Raw genomic sequence first — 23,768 nt, 5'->3', positions numbered from 1 at the left:
ATTTTATATTAATTCAATCGATTGATAACTATATATCAAATACAACTATTTATCTATAATATTAAATATTATTATTTTTGAAAAATAAAAATCTATTTATTTATCATTTTATAATTGAGAAAACTTTTTATTTTTTTCAAACAACAATTTAATTATTTATTAATTAAAAATTTATGATTACATAATAATATGATTAATCATTAATTTTTTTAATTATTATTATTACATTGTGATGATAGAAATCTAGCTACCCGTCCACCACCACCACCACCACCACTAGGTATACCACTTTGACTATGAGTATTACAAAATTTCAATAATCTCCCGGTAGATAAATCCCTGAGCCATATATGTTTAATAAATACTAATTTTTTCGATAAATTTCGTTTAGTACTCCCGTTCCTTGCGGTTGTCCTATTCCGGGTACTACCGGTGCTGCTGCTGCCTAACTGATCATTGTTACCAAACAAGTCGATTGTCTGTCTAAATATTGTACCAAAACTCCAGGTACTCGTATCCAATAAGTTGAACGAATCCTCTGACCATTTAATGTCAATACTGTTGGCAATTGGCTGCCGGTGCTGATGATCGCCCGGTGCTGCTGCTACTGCTGCTGCAGCTGATGGTTGTCCAGACAGGTTAAGCCGACTGTCCAAACTAACTACCTGATAGTAGGTAGTGTTTGGTAGAATTTTTATGGCACTAGTAGGGGAAAAAATTGTAATCATGTATTTGTTAGGAACATCCCATCCCATCCCATCCYAAAAATCACTTACTCATTGTTAATGGACAGGTAGTCAGTATGTTGGGGTCGAATACGTATAGATATACGACCCATATATCCAGTTTCTCGCACATTATTATCATAATCATCATCATTCAATTTGTGGACAGGTATTGATATTTTATATTGATAACCTAGATAAATTATATATATATTTAAATTTAAATAATAATAATAATTATTATTATTGATTATAATAAATTACCGCAAAACGGTCTATTGGTTCTGGTTTTCAAATAAAACTTTTGCTGTCTATGTTTGCCATTATTATTATTATTATTATTTTGTTGTTGATAAAATCTAATTGAATGATAGCCCATAAGTGCACAATTATGTTGTTGTTGTTGGCCACCCTGTCCTCCTCCAAAAATTACAACATTACTACTACTACACATAGACTACATTGTTTGGCCATGGTAAACTGGTTCCAGCTTGAGCACCGGTAGGCYTTAAACATACATCTATTATTATTATTATTTGTTTGGGTATGCCGTTTAAATTTATTATTATTATTATTATTATTATTACTGGTATGACCTAGATTATAATTGATACTTTCGATATAGTATTCATTGGCACGYAGATGATTGCAGGCCACTACTAGCCGGGTACTTTCCATCAGATCCCTGTCCAATATSGACTTGATTTTATCCTGGGCACAACCGGGCTGATCGTGACCACTGTTATTATATTATAGTTACAAAAATATATTATATATATATTGATTAGTTTAGATGATAATGATAATGCTAACCCGTTTGGATAGAAGTCCATATGACCGACTGGGTGTTTGGTACCGGCCCCTATATTTATCAGGCTATTCAATGTATCCGTATGTATAACATCGACAAACAGGGCATCGGTACTGTCCAGGCGTACCGATTCGGGCATTGATCTGATTGATTGAAATTTTATTTTATTTTTTTGAGAAAAAAAAAACTTTATTTTTTTTAGTTTTTTTAAATAAAAATTTACTGAAACATTGGTGCTGCCGGATCTAGACCACTAATACGACCTAGCTTGTTTTTTGTTGGTGTCGACCCACTACCACCAATTAGTTGGCCAACATAGCCGGCTATCTGTGCACCTAAACTATGGCCAATTATGTGACACTTGTCAAACTTCAACAGTTTATTAGTTGATCGCTAATTAAATATTTTTKTTTAAAATTATATATATATATAGATATTTTTAAATATTTTTCAAAAAAATGTGCTAACTTATTTGTTTTTTAAATTAACTAGGTTATTAGYAWTTTCATTTATTAAAAAAAATTTTAAAAAAAATTACTTGTAAATTTTTCAACAATAAAACAATCTGTGCGGCCACTAGTCTAGCATTGGCTACTGCCTGGGTGTATGGCAACCCTAGTTTATATAGATATATATAACCAAATTTTTACAATGTTTATGATAATTTATCTAATGTTACACACACACACACACACACACACACACACACACACACACACACATACACACACACACACACACACACACACACACATACACACACATACACACACATACACACACATACACACACATACACACACATACACACACATTACACACACATACACACACATACACACACATACACACACATACACACACATACACACACATACACACACATACACACACATACACACACATACACACACATACACACACACATACACACACATACACACACATGTACACACACATACACACACATACACACACATACACACACATACACACACATAMACACACACACATACACACACATACACAAACATACACACACATACACACACATACACACACATACACACACATACACACACATACACACACACACACACACACATACACACACAYACACACACCCACACATACCGTTCCCATTAGACCAGTCGACAACTAATACATTATAATCTCCATAGACTAGTAGCTCATCTTTTAGACGGTGTATCCATTTTCCCTGTTCTAGGCTATCGAACAGTCCGTGAACTATCAGTTTTGTTTCCCGATTCCCGTCAAATATCCGCATAAACTTATCACTACTACTACTACTATTATTATTGCTAATAATATTCCGGTTTAACCATTGATCGGGAATCATCAGCGGTCGACCCGTTTGATTACTGTTGTTTTTGTTGTTGTTATGTTGTGGACGGGTATATAGATAGACACGTGTCCTGACCGTATCGGGTGATTCGGGCAATACGTTTAGCGGCCGATAGACTATATGATGGAAATCGGCTGTTATATTAAAACAGCCTAAATCTCCGTAACAAACAGTTTCATCATTAGCATCATTAGCATCATCATCGACATAACAGTCTATTTGGTAGATAACTGTGCCGATAGTTATTAGTATTAATAATATTTGATAATAATAATAATAAGTTTTCATCAAGGTCATGATAAAAATTTTTATTATTTAAAAAATAAATAAATAATTAATTAACTTTTTACTAGACACAAAAATTAACTTATTTATTTATTAATTAATTTATCAATCATTTTGATTATTATTTTAATTATTATTTATGAAAACTTTTTTATTAAAAATATGTAACAATTTTTTAAAATATACTGTAATTTTTATATTAGGAAAGTTTAGTTTTATTTTATCAAACAAATAATAATAATAATTATTTTTTTTCAATAGGAGAACCTTGAACAAATATTGAAAGTGAAAACTAGTTTAAGTTTTTTATTTATTATTTATCATCAAAATAGTTATTATATAAATAAAAAAATTTTATTGAAAACTATATAATCTAAATAATAACATATGATGCACAAAATTTAATTTTTTTTATCAGTAAATTTTTTTTTAAATGCGTGATTTAATTAAACAAAAAATTTTTAAATATTATAAACTATAGTATATTATATGCGGTTAACTTTTATCAAACTTTTAAAAAATACAAACAAAAATCATATTTTTTAGGCATAATTTTTATAATAATTAACTTAATTTTAGTTAAAATATAATAATAATTAGTTGATTAATTGATGATAAATTTTATAAAAATACTAGTTTCAAAAAATAAATAAATAAATATAAGTTTGATATAAGTCTATCAATATAGTTATAATTTATAACTTTATTATAAATATTTATTAAATTAAAATTTAATATACTTTATATAACTTTATATATATATATATAAAGTTATATAATAATTAATACTAAACAATATTAAATAATAGTATAAATAATAGAAATTAAAAAATAAAATAAAATTGTGTCAAATAAATGCAAACTAAATTTTTTTTGATATTTATTTTATTTTCTGAATATTAATATTTTTTGAATTTTTATTTTTAAATCAAATATTTGATCAAGCTGCAACTTAATCAAATAATAATAATAATAATAATTCTGTTAAAGTACACTGTTACTTTCACTTTAGGTACAATCAATAAATTACGTCCAACATTATATACTGTATATATATTTTATGGTTGACATTGATTTTTGTTTGTATTTGGATATTAATATTGAAATGCATAGGAGAAACCATTGAAATAATCATAAACATAGAAACCATTGGCTAAATGCCTCTAATAAGCAATATATATATATATAATAAATACATTTAATGGCTACACATTAGTATGATTAGTAATCATGGCTAACATTAGTTTGTTAAGTATCAATATACAGTATAGTCTATATATACAAATTGTTTGTATTAATAATTAATTTGTAAATTTTATAAATTTAATTTTTTGAAAAAATTTTATAATAAAAATTTTTAGTATAAATTATTAATTAATTAATTATGTTTCAATTTTATTTTTGTTTTGTTTAATTATATTAAATACTAATACTAATAATATTGTTATGTATTTTATTGTATATATTCATATATACGAGTCTAAACTGTACTGTTTTTTTTTGTTGATTAAAATATTTACTGTACTTTACTGTACTTTTATTGAACACACATATAGTGTGTGTTATGTTATGTTATTGTCTGTCATATCTATTTGATAGACAAACAGTGTGTTTGTGTTGTTATTGTTATCATTAAAACAAAATACAGTAATAATAATAATAATAACAGTTTTAAAAAAAAAAATTAAAAATTTTATAAAATTATATATATATTTACAACAAAAAAAAATGTTTATAAAGTAATAATAATGTGATAATGTATTAATAATATTAATTATTATTTTTTTGTTTTAATAATAATAATAATAATAATGAGCATGCTAAACTTGTATTAATTTAATATTGTCAATAATAATAATAATAATTGAACAAGGTTTGTTTTGTTTATTTATTTTTAAAAAAAATTAATTAAATTATTATTTTATATATGGTAATTATAGTTGTTTAATTTGTACAAGCTTAGTTTTAATTGTGATATTTAATTAATTGGTTATTATTAAGTTATAATCAACAACAAAAAAATTATCTATATTGTTTTTAGTAAAAAAATAGCTAATTTTTAAACACAAAAAAAACTAAAAATTATTATATAAATTATTATTTAAAAAAAAACTAACATCTACAATTTGAAATCAATATTATATATATATATATATGATATTAATATTATACATACATTTATATATGACTCATTATATTTTATAATTATCATAAATCATCATGTTACATAATAATAATAATTTTAATTTTAACACCCCACACTATAAATGTTATTAGTTAATAGTGTTAATATTAATAATAATGTAACTACCATGTCAACTTGAAATAAATTATCCAAGTTAATTTAATTCAATAGTATTATGGATATTAATAAACCCCATAAAAAATTTTTTTATCTTATAGTAATTAAATATAATGATCATTATATATATGTATATTTTTTTATTTTCAAAAAATGTATATTTTTTTATTTTCAAAAAATAATTTATAACCATTATTAACCAATTGCTATAATTAAATACTATTATAAAAACTTATGATGATAATAATAATGATGATGATAATTTATTAAATTTTTATTTATTTTATTATCATTAATAAATTGTTTTTTATTATTTTAATCTGAGTATTGTAGTAATTATTTTTATATATATATATATAATTTACTATTAAAAAATATTATAGTAGGAAAATTTTTAGAAAATAATTTATTTTAGTTTTTTTTATGATTACCTTATAGGAGGAGTACTTATATATATATATATACAGTATATATATATAAGGTTAAGGTATTTACCGTATATAACAAACATAAATACCCATAATTAACACCTAATATATATATATATATATATATATATATATAAATGGTTTAATGTATTTTATTTATTTATTTTGACTTTAATATCATCATAATATAACAGTTTTATATGATATATAAATATATTTTTTATTTTTTTATTTATATATATATAAATGTTTAGCAATAACTTGTTGTTGTGTTTAAAAACAAATTTGTGTTAATAGTATGTTTGTTTCATTACATTATTAATATATATAAAGTAAAATAATAAATAAAAAGTTTAAGCAAAAAAAATTATTAATTTAAAAAATAAATAAATAAAATACAGTGTATAACATGTACTGTATATAAGTATATAAAAAAATAGTAAATTATTAAAACATTATACTACTAAATGCTAAAAATTTATTTTTATAAAAAAAATAAAAATTTTATACACTGTACTACTTATTTTTTTAAAAAAAAATAAATACTATAATTATTTATAAATGTTTTAAAAAATTTTAATTATGTTATATATAAAATAAATATTTGAAATTATTATTAATTAATTAATTATCTAGGTATAATCAATTATATGTTATAGATTTAATTTTGAATTAATCAAACAAACAAACAAAAAAAAAACTAATATATATGTTATCTAATCTATTATCTATTATATATATATATTATACATGTATTTATATTTAGTAAATATATTTTTTTTAATTATTTGTATTTTCTAACAGATCTGATATTTTTATAACCAAAAAAAAATATAATAAAAAACAAAACAAACAACACATTAATGATAATGTTGTTGATATTGTTGTTAAAGTTGTCGCTATTGTCGAGGAAATGATAGTCGCATCTGTTGTGGGGAACGACTACTACTACTACTACTACTCCAACAACACTGTCGACCACCATATCATTAGCAGCCAAGTGTTACATACAGTTAGATAAAGATAGAGAAGCTATCTATTAATCTCCCGTCACCTCAACATTAAACTTATATATATTTATATATACCTTATCTATCTCTTATACTTATAACAAATTATACCCCGAAAAAAATATATATATACTTAAAAGTCGACGACCACTACTACTACTACTACTACTACTACCGGTAGAGTAGAGTTAGATATAAGGCCAACAACCAAAAAAAACCCTATCGTGTCGTACCCCCAGATGATTAACTAAATAATTAAAAACTAAACTAAACGCTTGACTGGACTGTTCATCATCAGCACCTATACCTTTCATAGAGAGGGTAGTATAATCTCACAACAACTGTTTAGTGTCTCAATTGGCTTCAACTAAACTAAATAAGTGTAGTCATCATCAACAACAACAACAAATAATCTGGTGGTCATTCACCCCATCCCCACCCACACCGTCAACCCACAACTACCGGAGCCCCCTCCTATCTCATCGGGTGGAGGGGAGGGGTAGAAGCTAAATGGAGCTAAAAGTTTGGTGCGACGGTATTCAGCGGGTAGTATGCGGTGTCTCCCAGCAGACCACCTGCCAGGAAGTGGTGTTTGCATTGGCACACGCCTCCGGCCAGACGGGCCGGTTCGTACTGATTGAACGTTTTCGCAATCAAAACGAACGACTACTGGCACCTACTGAACATCCGGTTCTCGTACTAAGCAAATGGGGTGACTATTCATCGGATGTCCAGTTTGTTATGCGTAGAAGCGGTGGCGGCCTATCGGATGGCCTACAGAAGCTCAACAACGGCAACGGCCAGCCATTGACTGTTAGTTCGCCAACTGTTATGTTTCCGACGGCGACGACCACCGGTAGACGGACTGGAAGCCCGACGACTCTAAACCTATTCAATGGTAATTCAATGCACCGAAAGTCGTCATCGTCTGGTCATCGATTAGGCAATGCTGCTGCTGTCGGCGGCACCGGTATGTCGTAGTGTTTGTTTGTTTGTTAATATCTGTTTAGTTATTAATAGTTAGTTATTAATAGTTAGTTATTAATAGTTAGTTATTAATAGTTAGTTATTAATAGTTAGTTAGAGAGTGAGAGAATTAAAGAGAGAGTGAAAGAGAGAGAGAGAGTTAGTAAAAGTAGTTTTAAAATATATAATGTTTAGTATAGTTATGTTTTTTTTCAACAAAAAAAGGCTTAACCCATATATTTATGTAAATTTTTGGTTTTAATTGAAATTTATTTATTTTTTTAAAACAGATTCATCGACAGCGAGATCAGTATCATCATCAGCAGTAGCTACCAGTGCCAACACAACAAGGAATGGTGGCATAATTACCAACAACAACAGCCCAACAGTTAATGGCAATGTCATTAACAACAACAACAACAATAACAGCACCTCCACCCACGCCCACCATCATCATCAACATATCAATAGCACAGCCATAAACAACAATACAAACACCAGCGCAACAACACTGACACAGAATACTAGTGCCATAAAGTCGTCGTCGTYGTTGTCGTCGACGCCCAACCATACCATCCATACGACCCAAACAAATATCAATACTACTACTACTACTACTAACTCAAACACGTCTAGTCTAAGTCATCATACCATACCATCAAACCATAATAATAATAATAGTATTAGTAATACTAATCTAATTAACAATAATATTAATAATAACATCAATAATAATAATAATAATAATGAAATATTAGCCGATAATCAATTGATATACGATTCGTTGACCACCGGTTCTAATCATCGGCCCAGACGTCCGCCGCCCTATTGCGAAGCTATTAACAAGTCGGCACTGGTATCGTCGTCGGCGGGTGGCACCGGTAGCCCAGTAAACACTAGTCAAACAACAACTTCATTGTCAAACAACCACAACCACAACACCAACAACAACGGTAACAATCATTTAGTTCACGTAGACTACGACTCGTCTCCGTCGTCTCCATCGCCCGTCGATGACGACGACGACGACGACGAAAGGATAGATCTACCGATTATTATGAGGACAACTACTAGTAATGGTGGCGGCGGTGGTGGTGGTGGTGGTGCCGGCAGTTTTAGTTCAGGTAAACGTCGATCGAAAGAACCGTCGGCACAGTCACAGAGCAAACTGAAGACAGGAGTGATGACTGGCGGCGGAGGCCGGCCGTCGTCGATGATTATCGGCGGTGGCGGCGGCAGTCATAAGGATCTACTGTTGCATAGAGACGCCCAACGATTGGTCGAAATGCAAAGACAGACAATGCGGGCACAGGAACAGGTGTTTTATCTAACTGTTCTCTATCTCTCTCTCTCTCTCTCTCTCTCTCTCTCTCTCTCTCTCTCTCTCTCTCTCTCTCTCTCTCTCTATCAATGTTTAAAAGTATTTAATGTTTTGTTTTATATTGTTTTAAATGATTAGGTAGTAGTTTGTTAAGTCCCGGTGCTCTTTCTCTCTCTTTCAGTCAGTCAATCAATTCAATGCACTGTTAGGTTATGGATATATATAGAGATATAGATAATTGTTTTGTTGCTGTTTTATAGTTTGATATTAATATAATCAGTAATTTTATGTATATATATATATATATATATATATATATTGGTAATACTCTATGATATCTTATTATTATTATTATTATCAACTGTTTAAACAATTAGTGTGAAAATGTTAAGTAAATAGTGATTTTGTTATATATATATATATATATATATAAGTAAATAGTATTAAGTATTTATTTCATATTTTTTGTTAATAATTATTGAATTTTATTGATAATTATTAGTTTATATTATAAATTGGCACAAATTTTATTAGTTTTTTTTTCAGAGTAATTATGAAATTATGTTTTTTAAATTGATTTTATTTTTTATATTAAGTTTTTAGTTGTTTATATACTGTATATACGGTATATATAGTAAAATATATAGTATATAATTAACAATTGATAATTGATTTTAAAAAAATTTATTCAATGACAGCTAAATTATTGTTATTTTTGACGTTTTTTTTAAAAATTATTTGTTATAATTTTCACTACACAATATCATATCCTTTATCACTATATATATATAATATATATATACAGTATTTCATATAAAATAATTTTTAGTTACATTTAGTAAATTAGTAAAAGTAAACTTAAAAAGTTATAAACAAACAATTTTTGTCGTATATATATAAAAAAACACTGTTTTATATATTTTTTTTTTTAATATTTAACGTTTATTAACCATTTGATAATTTGGTACTTAAATACATAGTACTGTAGTAATAGTAATAGTTATAATATTTTAGTTTGAGATTTACTACACTAAAGTTAACATTATCTTAATGTATGTATGTGTGTGTAAGCTAACTGTCCATTAGCTAACTTTTTTCAAATTTAATTATTATTATTATTGACTTTTTTTAAACAAAAAATAAAATAAATTTTTTTTTATCTTTACAGGAGATGTCAGCCATTGAACAACACATCGAAACCATTGAAAAGAAACTAATGGACAACGAGTCGGCCATCAAAGTCTACAAACAGGAAATGGATTGTCTGCAGCAGCTATGGCTGGATCAGGAATCCATGATTGAACAGTTCAGTCAACAATCGATGGACAGGGAACTGGATGAACTAGTTGATAGGGCACAGGCCTACGAAGATGATATGCGTCAGGTTAAGCATAAGCTAAGTACATGCGAAACCCAGATCGGCGACTGCCGGCAACAGATCAACCGATTGATGGATCAGTTGGACGACTATGAACTCAAGAGACAGCTGAACGGCGAACTGGTAGCTCAGGAAGCGGCCGACAGACAGCGATTAGCTGTCGATCAGCTTATGGAGGCTATCGATGACAAGTCTAGCGATTATGAGACACAGGTATATGTTGTTTATATAAGTTGTATATAATTATTACGATACTAATTATTAACTATCTATTTATTTACCTACCGTTCCTCTCTCTCTCTCTCTCTCTCTCTCTCTCTCTATATATATATATATATATATATATATATATATATATATATATATAAAACAGAAAACTGAATTACAAACACTTACACAAAATATCGACGAATTGGACAGTCAACTGACCGACCGTAACGCCGAAGCCGAACGCCTACTAAACGATCTCAAAGAGGCTAACCTACTGGGACTGACACTACAGTCATCGTCAGGCGATGCCGACCTGCTGTCGCACTATCAGTCTGGCGGCTGTCCGGGCAGTACTAATAGCCGACAACCAAACCAACAAATGTTTCACCACAGCCGATCGGGTAGTACACGCAGGATGATCGGGTCGCCCAGGGAGCTAGAAAATGCAGTGGCCACCAATAAAAACCCGCACGGGGTATGGGTTTAAAAACCCCGGCACACACCCACACACACTTGCACACACCTACATACACACCCATTACATCACATCATATAACATAATGATGGGGCAACAGTTAGCTACTATTACTAGTACAGGTAGATAGATAGCTAACTGTGCCCCCTCCCCCTCCCCCTCCCCCTCCCCCTATCTCTATTTATCTATATATATATATATATATATCAATGAATGATAATCATTGACACTATTATTATTATTATTTGTAGTATTTATTACACACACACACTGTTTTGTCGATCAAATTGTTTTATATATATATATAATTAAGTTTTTTTTTATTATTTATAATTTTTGAATGAATCTGCCGTCTAATTGAAAGTTTTTTTATGCGTGAATTTTATATTATAATTATTAGTAATTTTTATTAATAATTTTTAAAAATTAATTAATTAATTAATTAATTAGTTTTGTGAAGTATTAACGTGTGTTTTAACGAGTGATTTTGAAGTATTTTATATATATATATATATTATTCACAATATGTATAATTAAAATGTAGTATTAATTTAATTTTTAATTTTTTAACGCACCAAATGTTTTTGTTTTATTTTATTTTTTTAAAAAAAATATTTACAATCACAACTATTATTATTATTATTTTTTTAAAATTTAATTTATAATTTATTTTCAATTTTATTTTCTAAATTATTAATTGTATAAATTATTTGCATATATTTTTTTGTTTGTTTATAAACAGTATTAATGAACAAATTTTTGTCACATTTTATTTTTGATTTAATTAATTATTATTATTAATTTGATAAGTTTGAAAATATTTTTATTTTATTTTCTTTTCTTTTATTATCTCTAATAATTTCAATTAGTATTTAATAAATTTTTTATTTCAAATATACTTATTATATAATAATAACATGTTATACGTAAAAACATAATATTTGCACCAAAAAAAATATACTCAATTTGAAAGCAAAGTTTTAAACAATAAATATTATAATATTAATGAAAAGTAATACAAAAATATACTATAAAATGTTAAAATTAATATTATAATTATTGAAAGTATTAAAAAAGTAAAAAAATATATTTATATATATTTACAGTATATTATAAACTATAGCACTTTTTAAAAAATAAAAATTTAATTATAAATTTTAAATATTATGTTAATAATGATTTTTTTTAAATAAATATTAAAATATTAAAATACATTATATTATATTAAAAATTTTAATTAATAAAAAATACAGTAAATGATAGAAAATATAAATAATAAACAAAATAAAAGATAATACCTCTCTATAGATACGAATTTGTGATTTTTTAAAAAAAATAATAAAAACATAAATAAATTATATAATAACTAATCGATTGGATTATCTTTACATTTGTTACCACAAAAAAAAATTTATGTCATTTTATGTAATAAATTTTTATTTTGAAATTAAGATTATAATAATAATAATTATTATTATTAGTATTATTATCAATAGTTTATTATAACATCAAAAACATTATAATTTTAAAAAAAAATAATAAGAATAATTGAAATAAATTATCATTATATTTGAATAGTAATGTTATTAATTAAATATTTAAAAATAATAATAAAATTTTGATTTTTTAAAAACTTTAATTTTGTATTTTATTTTATTTTTTTTATATTACAGTATATACACTGTATTAAACATAAAAATTAGATGAAATAATTTAGTTGCTATATATATATATATATATATGATTAATAAAAATAGTTTATTTTTATTATATATTATAAAACTAGTATCACAATTTTATAATAAATTTTTATGCAATAAAAATTTAATATAGTAGTACAAATTATATATATATAATGTATATTATAAAAAAATTACTATAGTTTTTAATCATTAAAAAAATATTATATCTATTTTATATATCTATTTTGATAAATACAGTATAATACTATTGAATATAATACAGTAAATATACAGTTATAGTAACTATGCAATTATTTTTTTTTTAAAAAGTAAATATTTATATTATACTGCATATAGTGTTGGATCAACATTCCTTAGGAGGGAAGTTTCTTTATATTTAAAAAAAAATATTAATTAAAATATACCTTCAATTTTCCACAAAAAAAATATTGATAAATTATTTTTTTTATAATATTACAATAAATTTTAGTAAGAAAAACTTTTGAAAATATTCAACAACAAAAATAAATTTTAATTGAATTAAAATTTATAAATCTGATACTAATTATATATATACTTATATATATATATAATTATATATAACTTAACACTACAGTTTAATTTTTCATATAATATTTGTTTGTTTTTTTTTGAAAACATCAGTAATAATATTATATAGTTTAGTTTCCCTAGGAATTTCCCCCCCCCCATCCTCTCAAGGAAACATAGGGAACATAAGGTAAAAGTTTCAGGGAAAAAATAAAACATAGACAGTGAATCTGATCTAACACTAAATTTTTTTATTATATAAACATTATGGCTGCAAATATTACACTATCAAAAAATATATATTACATTCACATTATATAAAATTTATATATATATATATATATATATATAAAACCTGTATTTGTTTGTTATCAGTTGTATACAAAAAAAAAATTCATATACTGTATATAAAATACAGTACTGTTTCATAATTGTTAAATCAATTTCAATTAATTGAATATTTTTTATTTTTTAGTTAAAACTTTAATTATTAAGTTTTTTTGTGTGTGTATATACAGTATATACTATATATATATATATATATATATATATATATATATATATATATATATATATATATTGAACATAAATAAAATTTTAAAAAAAATCATCATGGCCAATTGGCTAACTGATACGTTCAATAATGTTTTAGGCAGCAATATAACACATGTGGCCAATGCCTATGGACAGTGCGACTATGTTTGGATCAATTTCAGACGTACCCGACTGACCATCGATGATATCAGGCTAGCAGTTAGGAAAACTGGTGGTAGTAGTCCGGGTCAGGGAGACGGCCAGATAAACATCAGTCAGATATGGGTAGAAAGTTTTGTACGGTTACCGTACCGGGAGATACATCGGGAACGCCGATCAAATACATACGACTATATGACAGTGTTTGGTGTGGATGTGGATACCGGTGAAGTGGTCGATATTTGTCATAATTATGAAATACCGGCCAACCGGTCGTACATTGTTACGGCTACCGGCGGCCTAAAGGAGAGTGTCTACGATAAACTGTGGACCGATCACGAGGGTCGGTATCATTATCGCCGATAACTGGGCCCCATAACTAACTGGGTTATATACTGGTRCTTAATATATCTCGTATATACCCTTTATACTGTATATATATATATATATACTTTATATATATATATATGTATATATATATATATATATATATATATACACAGTATTTATATATAATATATATATATATATATATATACACAGTATATATATACAATATTTATACAGAATATATATATATATATTTATTTATTTATTTATAAGCATACAGTTATAGCTATTTGTGTATTAAAAATTGATTTACAGAATATATATATATATATATATATATATATCGGTAATATCTTGTCTTCGTAAACTTGGCCAGTGATTGTCTCCTTTTTGTCGCAAACAGTATATTAAATATACTACTGTAATGAATAGTTAAATAAATAAAAATTAATAATAAAAAAATTATTTTATTTATTAAAATTTTTAATAATTATTTTAGTTTTTAATTTAATTGACTTCAAATACTTTGTTGCATTCAATGTGTTTAATTATAAAATTATGGCCAAAAATTTGTGGGAAAATTTAGTGGGTGAGGGAATTAGCTTTTATTARTTAATCAATATATTATTATTATTATATATCTATAACTAAAATAAAAATATTTATTACTAAAACAAAGAAAACTATTTGCTAAAAAATATACATTAAAAATAATATATTTATACGGTAYATTAGTAATTATTATTAATCAATATATTATTATTATTATTATTATATGGCCAAAAATTTGTGGGAAAATTTGGTGGGTGAGGGAATTAGCTAAATTAATCAAAATTATATTTATTATTATAACTAAAAATATTTATTACAAAACAAAGAAAACTATTTGCTATTATTTTTATATATAATTTTATAATAATAATAACTAGCTAACTAATAATAATAATTATTACAATATACATATATTTTTTATTAAAAATTAAAAATAGTGTAAATTTATGACTAGATAATTGTGATAAATAAAATAGAATAATTAAATAATTAAATTATTTATAAATAATCAAGATTATTAATGAAATAAAAATTTAATTTATAAAATATTAATATTAATAATATTATTTGGGTCGAACCAATTTTTTGGGTACATAAGATCTTCTAGGTACTTTTGATAGAACAAATTGATTTTTATGAATTACTTTAATATTAGTATTCTTATTATTATTATTATTATTAATATTTAGTTTTCTAATTTTCAACATAATAATTTTGTCGATAAATACCAACATCATATTAATCAAACTATCCGTTAGAAATGTAAACACGGAAAACCCAAACCATACGCTTATAGTACCGCCAACTAGTGTCAGATATTCCTCGGTTGAAATTTTCAACGATATATCGTATATCCAATCGGGTTCCATGGGTAACATTAGCAATACGTTAATTATATTTAAATCACCATGATCACTAGTTGTTGTTGTTGTTGTATCGTAAATTGGTTCAAGGTAATAGTTGATGGATGTAAAATTTTCATAACAATGTCTTATTAAATTTTTTGGACATTTATTATCTAGTTTTTGTTGACAATAATCGAAATTAAAATTAAAATCCATTAGTAAATTATCACTGTATGACATATTATAGTAAAATAAATATTGCATTGGATACGTATTATTAATTGTCAACGATTGATTTAAATTGCAATCGATTAGACAATTTTTCCTAGATTGCCATGTACATTTTGGATAAATATTCTCGGCTAATTTGATTTGATAATGTTTCAAATAGATTATATACGATTGATTTAACCTAGATAAAACAATACCATTTTGATTATTATAAATATTGATAATTGGTTCCGTACGTTGACCAACAAATAGATAGACACTTTTAATTGATTTTTGTTTATTAAATAATAACCGGATAAATGCTATTGGTAATAATTTATTTTCAATTTTATTAAAATTTTTAACAATTTCATTTGTATAATTTAATTGATGTTGTTGATTTTGATTATTATTATTATTATTATTATCATCATCAATTGTTGTCCATTCGGAAAATATTGTTGAACATACAAAAAAATTGTTCATGGAAATTTTGTAGCTTGATAAATTCAATAATTTATTTAGTAAATAACTTTCCATTATCATACTATCTATTGGTACTAATAAATCTAATTGTTTTCTATAGGATAATTTATTAATTTTTTTTAATGTTAAATTATTAGTTTTAATTATTAATGATTGTTTTTGCCAACAAATAGTTAATGCAGGTAGTACGTTTTGTAAATTATATTCATATCTATAAGTATTTTTAAAAAAAAATAAATTAATTAAACATCAAAAGCATTGCAAAAAAACAAACTTTAATTTGCTAGAAATTAAAGTTTGTATAACTAATAGTTTATAAATTTAATGAATATTATGATTTTCATTAACAATACATTAGCACTAATTTTTTAAAAAAAATATATTTAATTTAAGTATATTTTACTAATATATATAGACAATTATCAAAATATTTTTAGATTTTTTTGTAAAATCTCATAGAATATATAGAAATATTTTAAATATATTATTGTTTTTTTTGACAATATTTTTATAATTGTGTTTATTAACATTATGAAAAAGTATTAATAAATTTAATTATTTTAATGTAATTTAAAGTTTTTTTTATATTATTTATATTTATCATTAGTAAATATTTTTTCTTATGATATTTCTATAATTTATATAAATTAATTTATACCATTAAAGTTTATTGTTTTTTTCTGGCAATGCTATCTAGCATTTACATTATCTATTTTTTTTATCTTTTTTTAAAATAAAATTACCTGACATTTGTTGTTGTGTCAAATCTAATATATACTTTAGTTAACGTATATAATTGATACATACATCCCATTGAACACAATAAATAACATATGATTGAAAAATGTGTTTTAGTAAACATAATTAAATTTTTAGAAAAAATTCAGTAAATATCTAAATATATATCTAAATAAATAAATTAAAAATATTATATATATTTATTAGTTAAATATTTTTCGTATGATTTATAAACTATTATATTTTATTATTATTATTATTATTATTATTATTATTATTATTATTATTATTATAAAATATATGAAATATTAAACAATAATTTAATTTAACTGTTATTCAACTCAACTGTAAATCAAATGGCATTAACAAACAAACAGATTAATTAATATTATTAATAAAAACTTAACATGCTAAAAACAATTATTTTTTAAAAAATATATATATAATTTAAATTAATTATTTTAATAATTAATAATTATTTTGTTATTCAAATACTATTTATGTTGGTGTTGTTGTTGCTGTTAACAACATATAAAAATTATATATATATTTTTTATTAGATTATTGGATTTATAATTAACCCTAATAATTATTTTGATAAAATATTTTATTATTTTTTTCTAATTATTAAAATAATTAGTTTACTATATATTTATATAAATGTCTATACAGTTTATTGTAAATTCAATCTATTGATTTTTATTTAAAAAATTAATTTTCTATTATTATTAATTTTATTTTAGTTTTTTTTTGACTATTATTATTGTTATAAATTATTTTTCTCGAAATGGTTTGCAATGGGTTTTTTTAAATGTTAATTTCTTAATTAAAAATACATTTATAGTAATATTGTTAAATAATAATAATWATTATAATAATGATAATCACATTTAACTTAATTTATTTAGTAATTTTACTTTACAACTACAAAACATTTATTTATAATTATTATTATTGTATTTCTTATTATTTTATTTTTGTTTTTATATTTTACATTAAATTTATTTTTAAAATACTGTATGTATTGATATACTATATGCTGCTAATATATACACAATATTATTGAATTTAAATAATTAATTTAAAACATATAACTATAAATAATTAAAAAAACAATAACAAAACAATATATTAAAAATTAATTTATTATTTAAAAAAATTTTTTTTTTGTTAACAAACAGTTATTAGTTGTGATTAAAAATAAAAATTTACATAAAATAAAAAACAAAACAGAAATAAATTATAACTAAATGATAAAAAAAATTCAACAACAAAACAAAACAATAGATTAAAAATTAATTAAAAAATAAAATAAAAACTAATTTTCGTTATAATAATAATAATTGACTCCAAATACGATTGCATTCAATATGTTTTAAATTATAGCCAAAATTTGTAGGAAATTTCTGACTATTGTTAAACTCATAGTACGGTTTAATTAGTGTACTAATGTTGCCGATAGTCATATTATAATAGGCTGGCCATTGGCCAACACCCGCTGATGGTCTACCAGTTTTGACAAACCGTGTCACAACATCTAGCATTTCCCGGGAAAGTAGACGTTCCTCTGGTTGATAGTTTCCGGGATCGAGAAATGGTAGACCAAAAACATAGTATATATCATCCATATGACAGGCACCCATCCATTGGGCACAGTATACTTTTGGCCATCGGCCCAGTTTACTATTGTAATAGTATTGATAGACCTGGGCTGCTCGGGGATCGGCCTGCCAAACCATTTGACCAAATAGTATAGTCGGACAACCAATACGTAGGTCACCGAAAGCTATGCCCAACTGCTGGCTCAGGGTATTGACATCCGACCCGTTGGACAGTCCAGTAAAATAAAATTTGTTGATTGACTCTACAGTTTGATTGTCTACTTGATTAAAATATAGGGAAATTATATTGGCGAGCTCCTTGGTAGCACCCAGGTAGTCAATCGGATTGGGTTTACTATTAGCATATCTATGATGATCTTCCTCTAAGTGTATCAATGGACTACCCTCATCCTGGGTAGTAGTAATCAATAGATTCAGACCCTGTTTGAATTGGCCAGTTTGAAGCCGGGACTGGTAGTTCAGGGGTATTAGTTGATTATCGGGAACCAGTAGCTGAAATGGTCGTCCAGTGGCTCCTCGATAGTCTAGCTTATAGTATAGCTCAAGTATAAAGCCGGCCGGTTTACTTTGCAGACAGTCTAGCATTTCGGGTGTAATAGTTGCCACTAGGGTTTGATTGCTACTATGGCCACCGCCACCACCCGTCGGGTTCGCGGGACAACCAATTCGGGTGGCAGCCGTCGACCATAAATGTTCGGCCAGCGAAGCCGTAGTCATTGACCGTTGGCTAACCAATGCACCCGACATAACAATAGCCCGGCTAAACAATTGACGACTAACTGGTGACATAATATGTGCGGTTACCGATTCGCCGCCAGCACTCTGGCCAGCAATGGTTACCCGTAGGGGATCGCCGCCAAACGATCGGATGTTTTTCTGTACCCATTTCATAGCCATTGTCTGATCCCATAGTCCTTGATTGCCCGGTGCCCGTCCATCGGCTCCTTCCCGGTACAACAACCCGAACCCGTTAAGCCTATAGTTAATAGTAACGACCACCAAATCGCCCAGTGCTGCCAATACTGTGCCGTTGTAAAACTTTTCGGCTGCCGATCCCCATACCAGACCACCGCCGTGTATCCAAAATAGGACAGCTTTTAATTTCCTACTACTCCTACTCCTACTCCTACTCCTACTACTACTACTACTACTAGTCGGTGACCATATGTTCAAATACAGACAGTCCTCGCTTTGCCTATGAGTATAGTAATCCGTATGAAATATCTTATGATAACATGCCATTGCCCAGTGTCGGGCATCCAATGGTTTAGTCCAAGGTTTGTTGTCCAATGGTAACGGTCGACGAAATCGTAGCCTACCTACCGGTGGCTGTGCATAGGGTATACCCAAAAATACGTTCAACTCGTGGCCATCATAGCTATCCCGTAGACCATTGACCAAACCTTTACTTAACCTAACAGTTATCAAATTTTTTGTTTGATTTTTACTACATTTACTATATGTAGTTAACAATAGTATTATTATTATTATTATTATATTGAAAACAACTAAAAACTTTTTATCAAACATTATTATTAATTAGTTAACAACAAAATATAAGGTTTAAGTTTTTTTACTGTATTAAAGTTAAAATTAATATTACAGGTATTATCTAAACAAAACAAAAATTTATAAACTATAAAATCAATTAAATATTTATTTATTTATTTATATATCAATATATAATCAAAATTATTATTACATTTGTATTAGTATTTTGCAATTTAAAAAAAAAATCTTATTTTTTTTATTTTGAAAAGTAAAGTACATTATTGTTTAAATAGTAATAACAATAATAATGATAATCATATTTAACTTAATCATCAATATATTAATTTTACTTTACAACTACAAAACATTTATTTTATAATAATTATTATTATTATAATATAATGTAATTATTAGTTTTTATATTAAATCAATCAATTTTGTTTTATCTATATTATTCAAAAATTAATTAATATAATTTTTCTTTTTGATTAAACTGATTTTAGTTTAATTATAATTATTAAAGTCAAAAATTGTTAATTTTAAAAAAATTATTATTGCATTTAGTTTATTATAATTAATTGCGAAAATTTTTTTATTACATTATATTATGAAAAACTTTTTTTTTTATTAGTTATAATAATAATAATTGAAATGATAATCAATAAATTGTTTAACTAACTATTCATTTAATTTTGTTTGAAATTAAAATGATAAATATTTTCTACAATAAAGTAGTAAAATGTTTTTTATAGCTAAAAAATTATTTGTTTAAATAAAATTATTGATTAATATAATTGAAATTTTATTTTCAACTATAAAACTACAAATATATTTATTTTTTTTTATTTATTTATAATAATTTATTAATTTATACAATATTTTTTTTATAGCAAATTAATAAAATCTAATACAATATTAATATAATCTAATAAAATTAAATAATATTACAATAGATTAATTTTATAATTAAAAAATAAAAAATAAATAAATTAAAGTCATTTATTTCATAAGATATTTAAACTGTATATAAAATATATTAGAAATAAAATACTTAAAAAAATAAATTTTAATGCTATTTATTTTATGTTATTAATTTAAAAATTAATTAATTTTTTAATTAAACTTTTTTATTTTTTTTTAAAAAAGAAAACATATTTGCCTTTTTCAACCATTTAATACTAAAACGACAATAACATAAAAAAAAATAATTCAATCAAAATTAAACAAATTGAAAAAAAAGTTATTATATTATATATTAATAATAACATTAATAATAAATAATTTTAATTATAATAATAATTATGATTAAATTATTGTCATTATTATTATTATTAGTTATACTATTAAATATTAGTGTCAATTGTGGCCCTTATAATGATAACGACTACTATGATAGTCGTGGCAGTGGTCATGAAGATTATGGTTATGGTGGCGGTGGTGGTGGTGGTGGTGGTGGTCGTCATCATTTAGGTGGTGGTAGTGGTGGTGGTCGTCATCATTTTGGTGGTGGTCATCATTTAGGTATGGGTGGCGGTCGTGGTCGTCGACCTTACCGTCCCTTAGAGACACACAATAGTGATTATCAACCACGATATGGTGGTCCACCACCTCGACGACATCCTCGACCCTATTATCTACCTCCAGGACATCCACGACATCATCAACCTATGTCTCAGTTGGAATATTTTAGCAAATTAAGTATTAAAATATTTTTGTCTTTCATATATATTATATATTAATGTTATACACATATAAATAAATACACATAAATACAAACACACACACACACACACACACACACACACACACATATATATATATATATATATATATATATATACATACACACATATATATACATGCACACACATATATATATATATATATATATATATATATATACATACACATAGATACAAACACATATATACACAAACATATACATACACACATATATACATGCATACACATAAAAATATACACACATATACATATACACATATATATAAACACATAAACACATAAACACATAAACACATAAACACATAAACACATAAACACATAAACACATAAACACATAAACACATAAACACATAAACACATAAACACATAAACACATAAACACATAAACACATAAACACATAAACACATAAACACATAAACACACACACACACACACACACACACACACACACACACACACACACACACACACACACACACACACACACACACACACACACACACACCTTATAATACACACATATAAACACCAAATAACACCAAACTATTAATTAATTAATTATCAATAATTTAAAAAAAACAAGAATCCGGTTCTGACGACAGCTGCCGGTGTGGTCTCATAACGGGTCGTCTGTGCGGCCATCAAGTGGTTCAGTCGGACCGGGAGGCCAAAGCTCGTCGCACTGAACCCTATCTGAAAGGCGATTGCGAGACAAACGGTTTGTATGAATGCCATCAATCGGGCGCTGAGGCCGTACTCGTGAAAAAGTGCCGCAACTGTTACTCTGAGGGCAATTCAGTACAGTGTCAGTCATATCATTAAAAAAATGAAAATAATATATTTATTATTAATTTTATAATTTAAAAAAAACATAATAATATATAATTCAAAAATAATATAAAAATTTAATTAAAATAATAATAATAATAAATAGTTTATAAATTTATATATTTTGTAAAATATTTCAATTACTGTAATATTTATTGTATCTAAAAATATAATTTTATTTTTATTAAAAAAATTATTAAATGCATATAAAATAATTTTGTTTTTTTTTGTAAAATATTAAAACAAATATTTTTCTAAAAAAATTATGTAATGATTAAAATAACTAATTAACATTAAATCTAAATTTATATATATTAAAAAATAATAATTAATTTAATATATTTTTTAAAAACTAGAAAATAAAACAATTAAATATTAAAACAATTAAAAAACAATTGACAATAATTGTAAACAAATTGTATTAAAAAAATTTAAATTGTATTTATTTTGATAATTTTTTTATAGTACTGTAGAAATACAACAAAAACAAATATATATTTATTATTATTATTTTATAATTAATTAGTATATAAAAAATGTCACACAAAAATATTAAATTAAATATATATGTATATTTATAAAAAAAAATTATTACTAATTGAATTAAGATTTTAAGAAAAAAAACATGAAATTTTAAGTTTTAATTTTATTTTATTTTTTAGTTTCTTAAGTTTCTTTTAAAAGTTTTATAATTATTATTAGTATTATTAGTATTATAATA

General features: G+C 25.1%; 4 protein-coding genes across 4 annotated transcripts; 2 read left to right on the top strand and 2 right to left on the bottom strand.

The window, feature by feature from the left end:
* Positions 1–209: 209 nt before the first annotated feature.
* Positions 210–6,010, bottom strand: LOC128965276 (pancreatic triacylglycerol lipase-like). The gene is made up of 8 exons (XM_054311923.1): positions 6,007–6,010; positions 2,671–3,117; positions 2,075–2,151; positions 1,760–1,929; positions 1,539–1,679; positions 1,340–1,464; positions 777–849; positions 210–702 (listed from the first exon to the last, which is right to left on the bottom strand). Exons 1-8 carry the CDS (start codon positions 6,008–6,010, stop codon positions 210–212), a joined length of 1,530 nt encoding a protein of 509 aa, XP_054167898.1.
* Positions 6,011–6,759: 749 nt separating this feature from the next.
* LOC128965010 (ras association domain-containing protein 8-like) lies at positions 6,760–11,335 on the top strand. Its single transcript, XM_054311662.1, has 4 exons — positions 6,760–7,897; positions 8,184–9,211; positions 10,383–10,805; positions 10,966–11,335. Exons 1-4 carry the CDS (start codon positions 7,438–7,440, stop codon positions 11,287–11,289), a joined length of 2,235 nt encoding a protein of 744 aa, XP_054167637.1. The 5' UTR covers positions 6,760–7,437; the 3' UTR covers positions 11,290–11,335.
* Positions 11,336–18,690: 7,355 nt separating this feature from the next.
* Positions 18,691–20,514, bottom strand: LOC128965275 (acetylcholinesterase-like). Its single transcript, XM_054311922.1, has one exon. It carries the CDS (start codon positions 20,512–20,514, stop codon positions 18,691–18,693), a length of 1,824 nt encoding a protein of 607 aa, XP_054167897.1.
* Positions 20,515–21,834: 1,320 nt separating this feature from the next.
* Positions 21,835–23,089, top strand: LOC128965135 (uncharacterized). Its single transcript, XM_054311791.1, has 2 exons — positions 21,835–22,173; positions 22,803–23,089. Exons 1-2 carry the CDS (start codon positions 21,999–22,001, stop codon positions 23,039–23,041), a joined length of 414 nt encoding a protein of 137 aa, XP_054167766.1. The 5' UTR covers positions 21,835–21,998; the 3' UTR covers positions 23,042–23,089.
* Positions 23,090–23,768: the final 679 nt, after the last annotated feature.

Source organism: Oppia nitens, unplaced genomic scaffold (assembly GCF_028296485.1).
Source record: "Oppia nitens isolate AA-2021 unplaced genomic scaffold, nextdenovo-longstitch-racon4-pilon3 scaffold16_pilon_pilon_pilon, whole genome shotgun sequence".
In the NCBI taxonomy this organism is placed as follows: Eukaryota; Metazoa; Arthropoda; class Arachnida; order Sarcoptiformes; family Oppiidae; genus Oppia; species Oppia nitens.
The sequence above is the reverse complement of the archived record's forward strand: the minus strand, read 5'-3'. Positions and strand labels throughout refer to the sequence as shown.

Excerpts from the sequence above, each read along its gene's own strand:
- LOC128965135 (XM_054311791.1), top strand. The coding sequence starts at position 21,999 with ATGGGTGGCGGTCGTGGTCGTCGACCTTACCGTCCCTTAGAGACACAC. Across the intron at positions 22,174-22,802 it reads GGAATATTTTAGCAAATTAA|AATCCGGTTCTGACGACAGC; the intron begins GTATTAAAATAT and ends AAAAAAAACAAG.
- LOC128965275 (XM_054311922.1), bottom strand. The coding sequence starts at position 20,514 with ATGTTTGATAAAAAGTTTTTAGTTGTTTTCAATATAATAATAATAATA.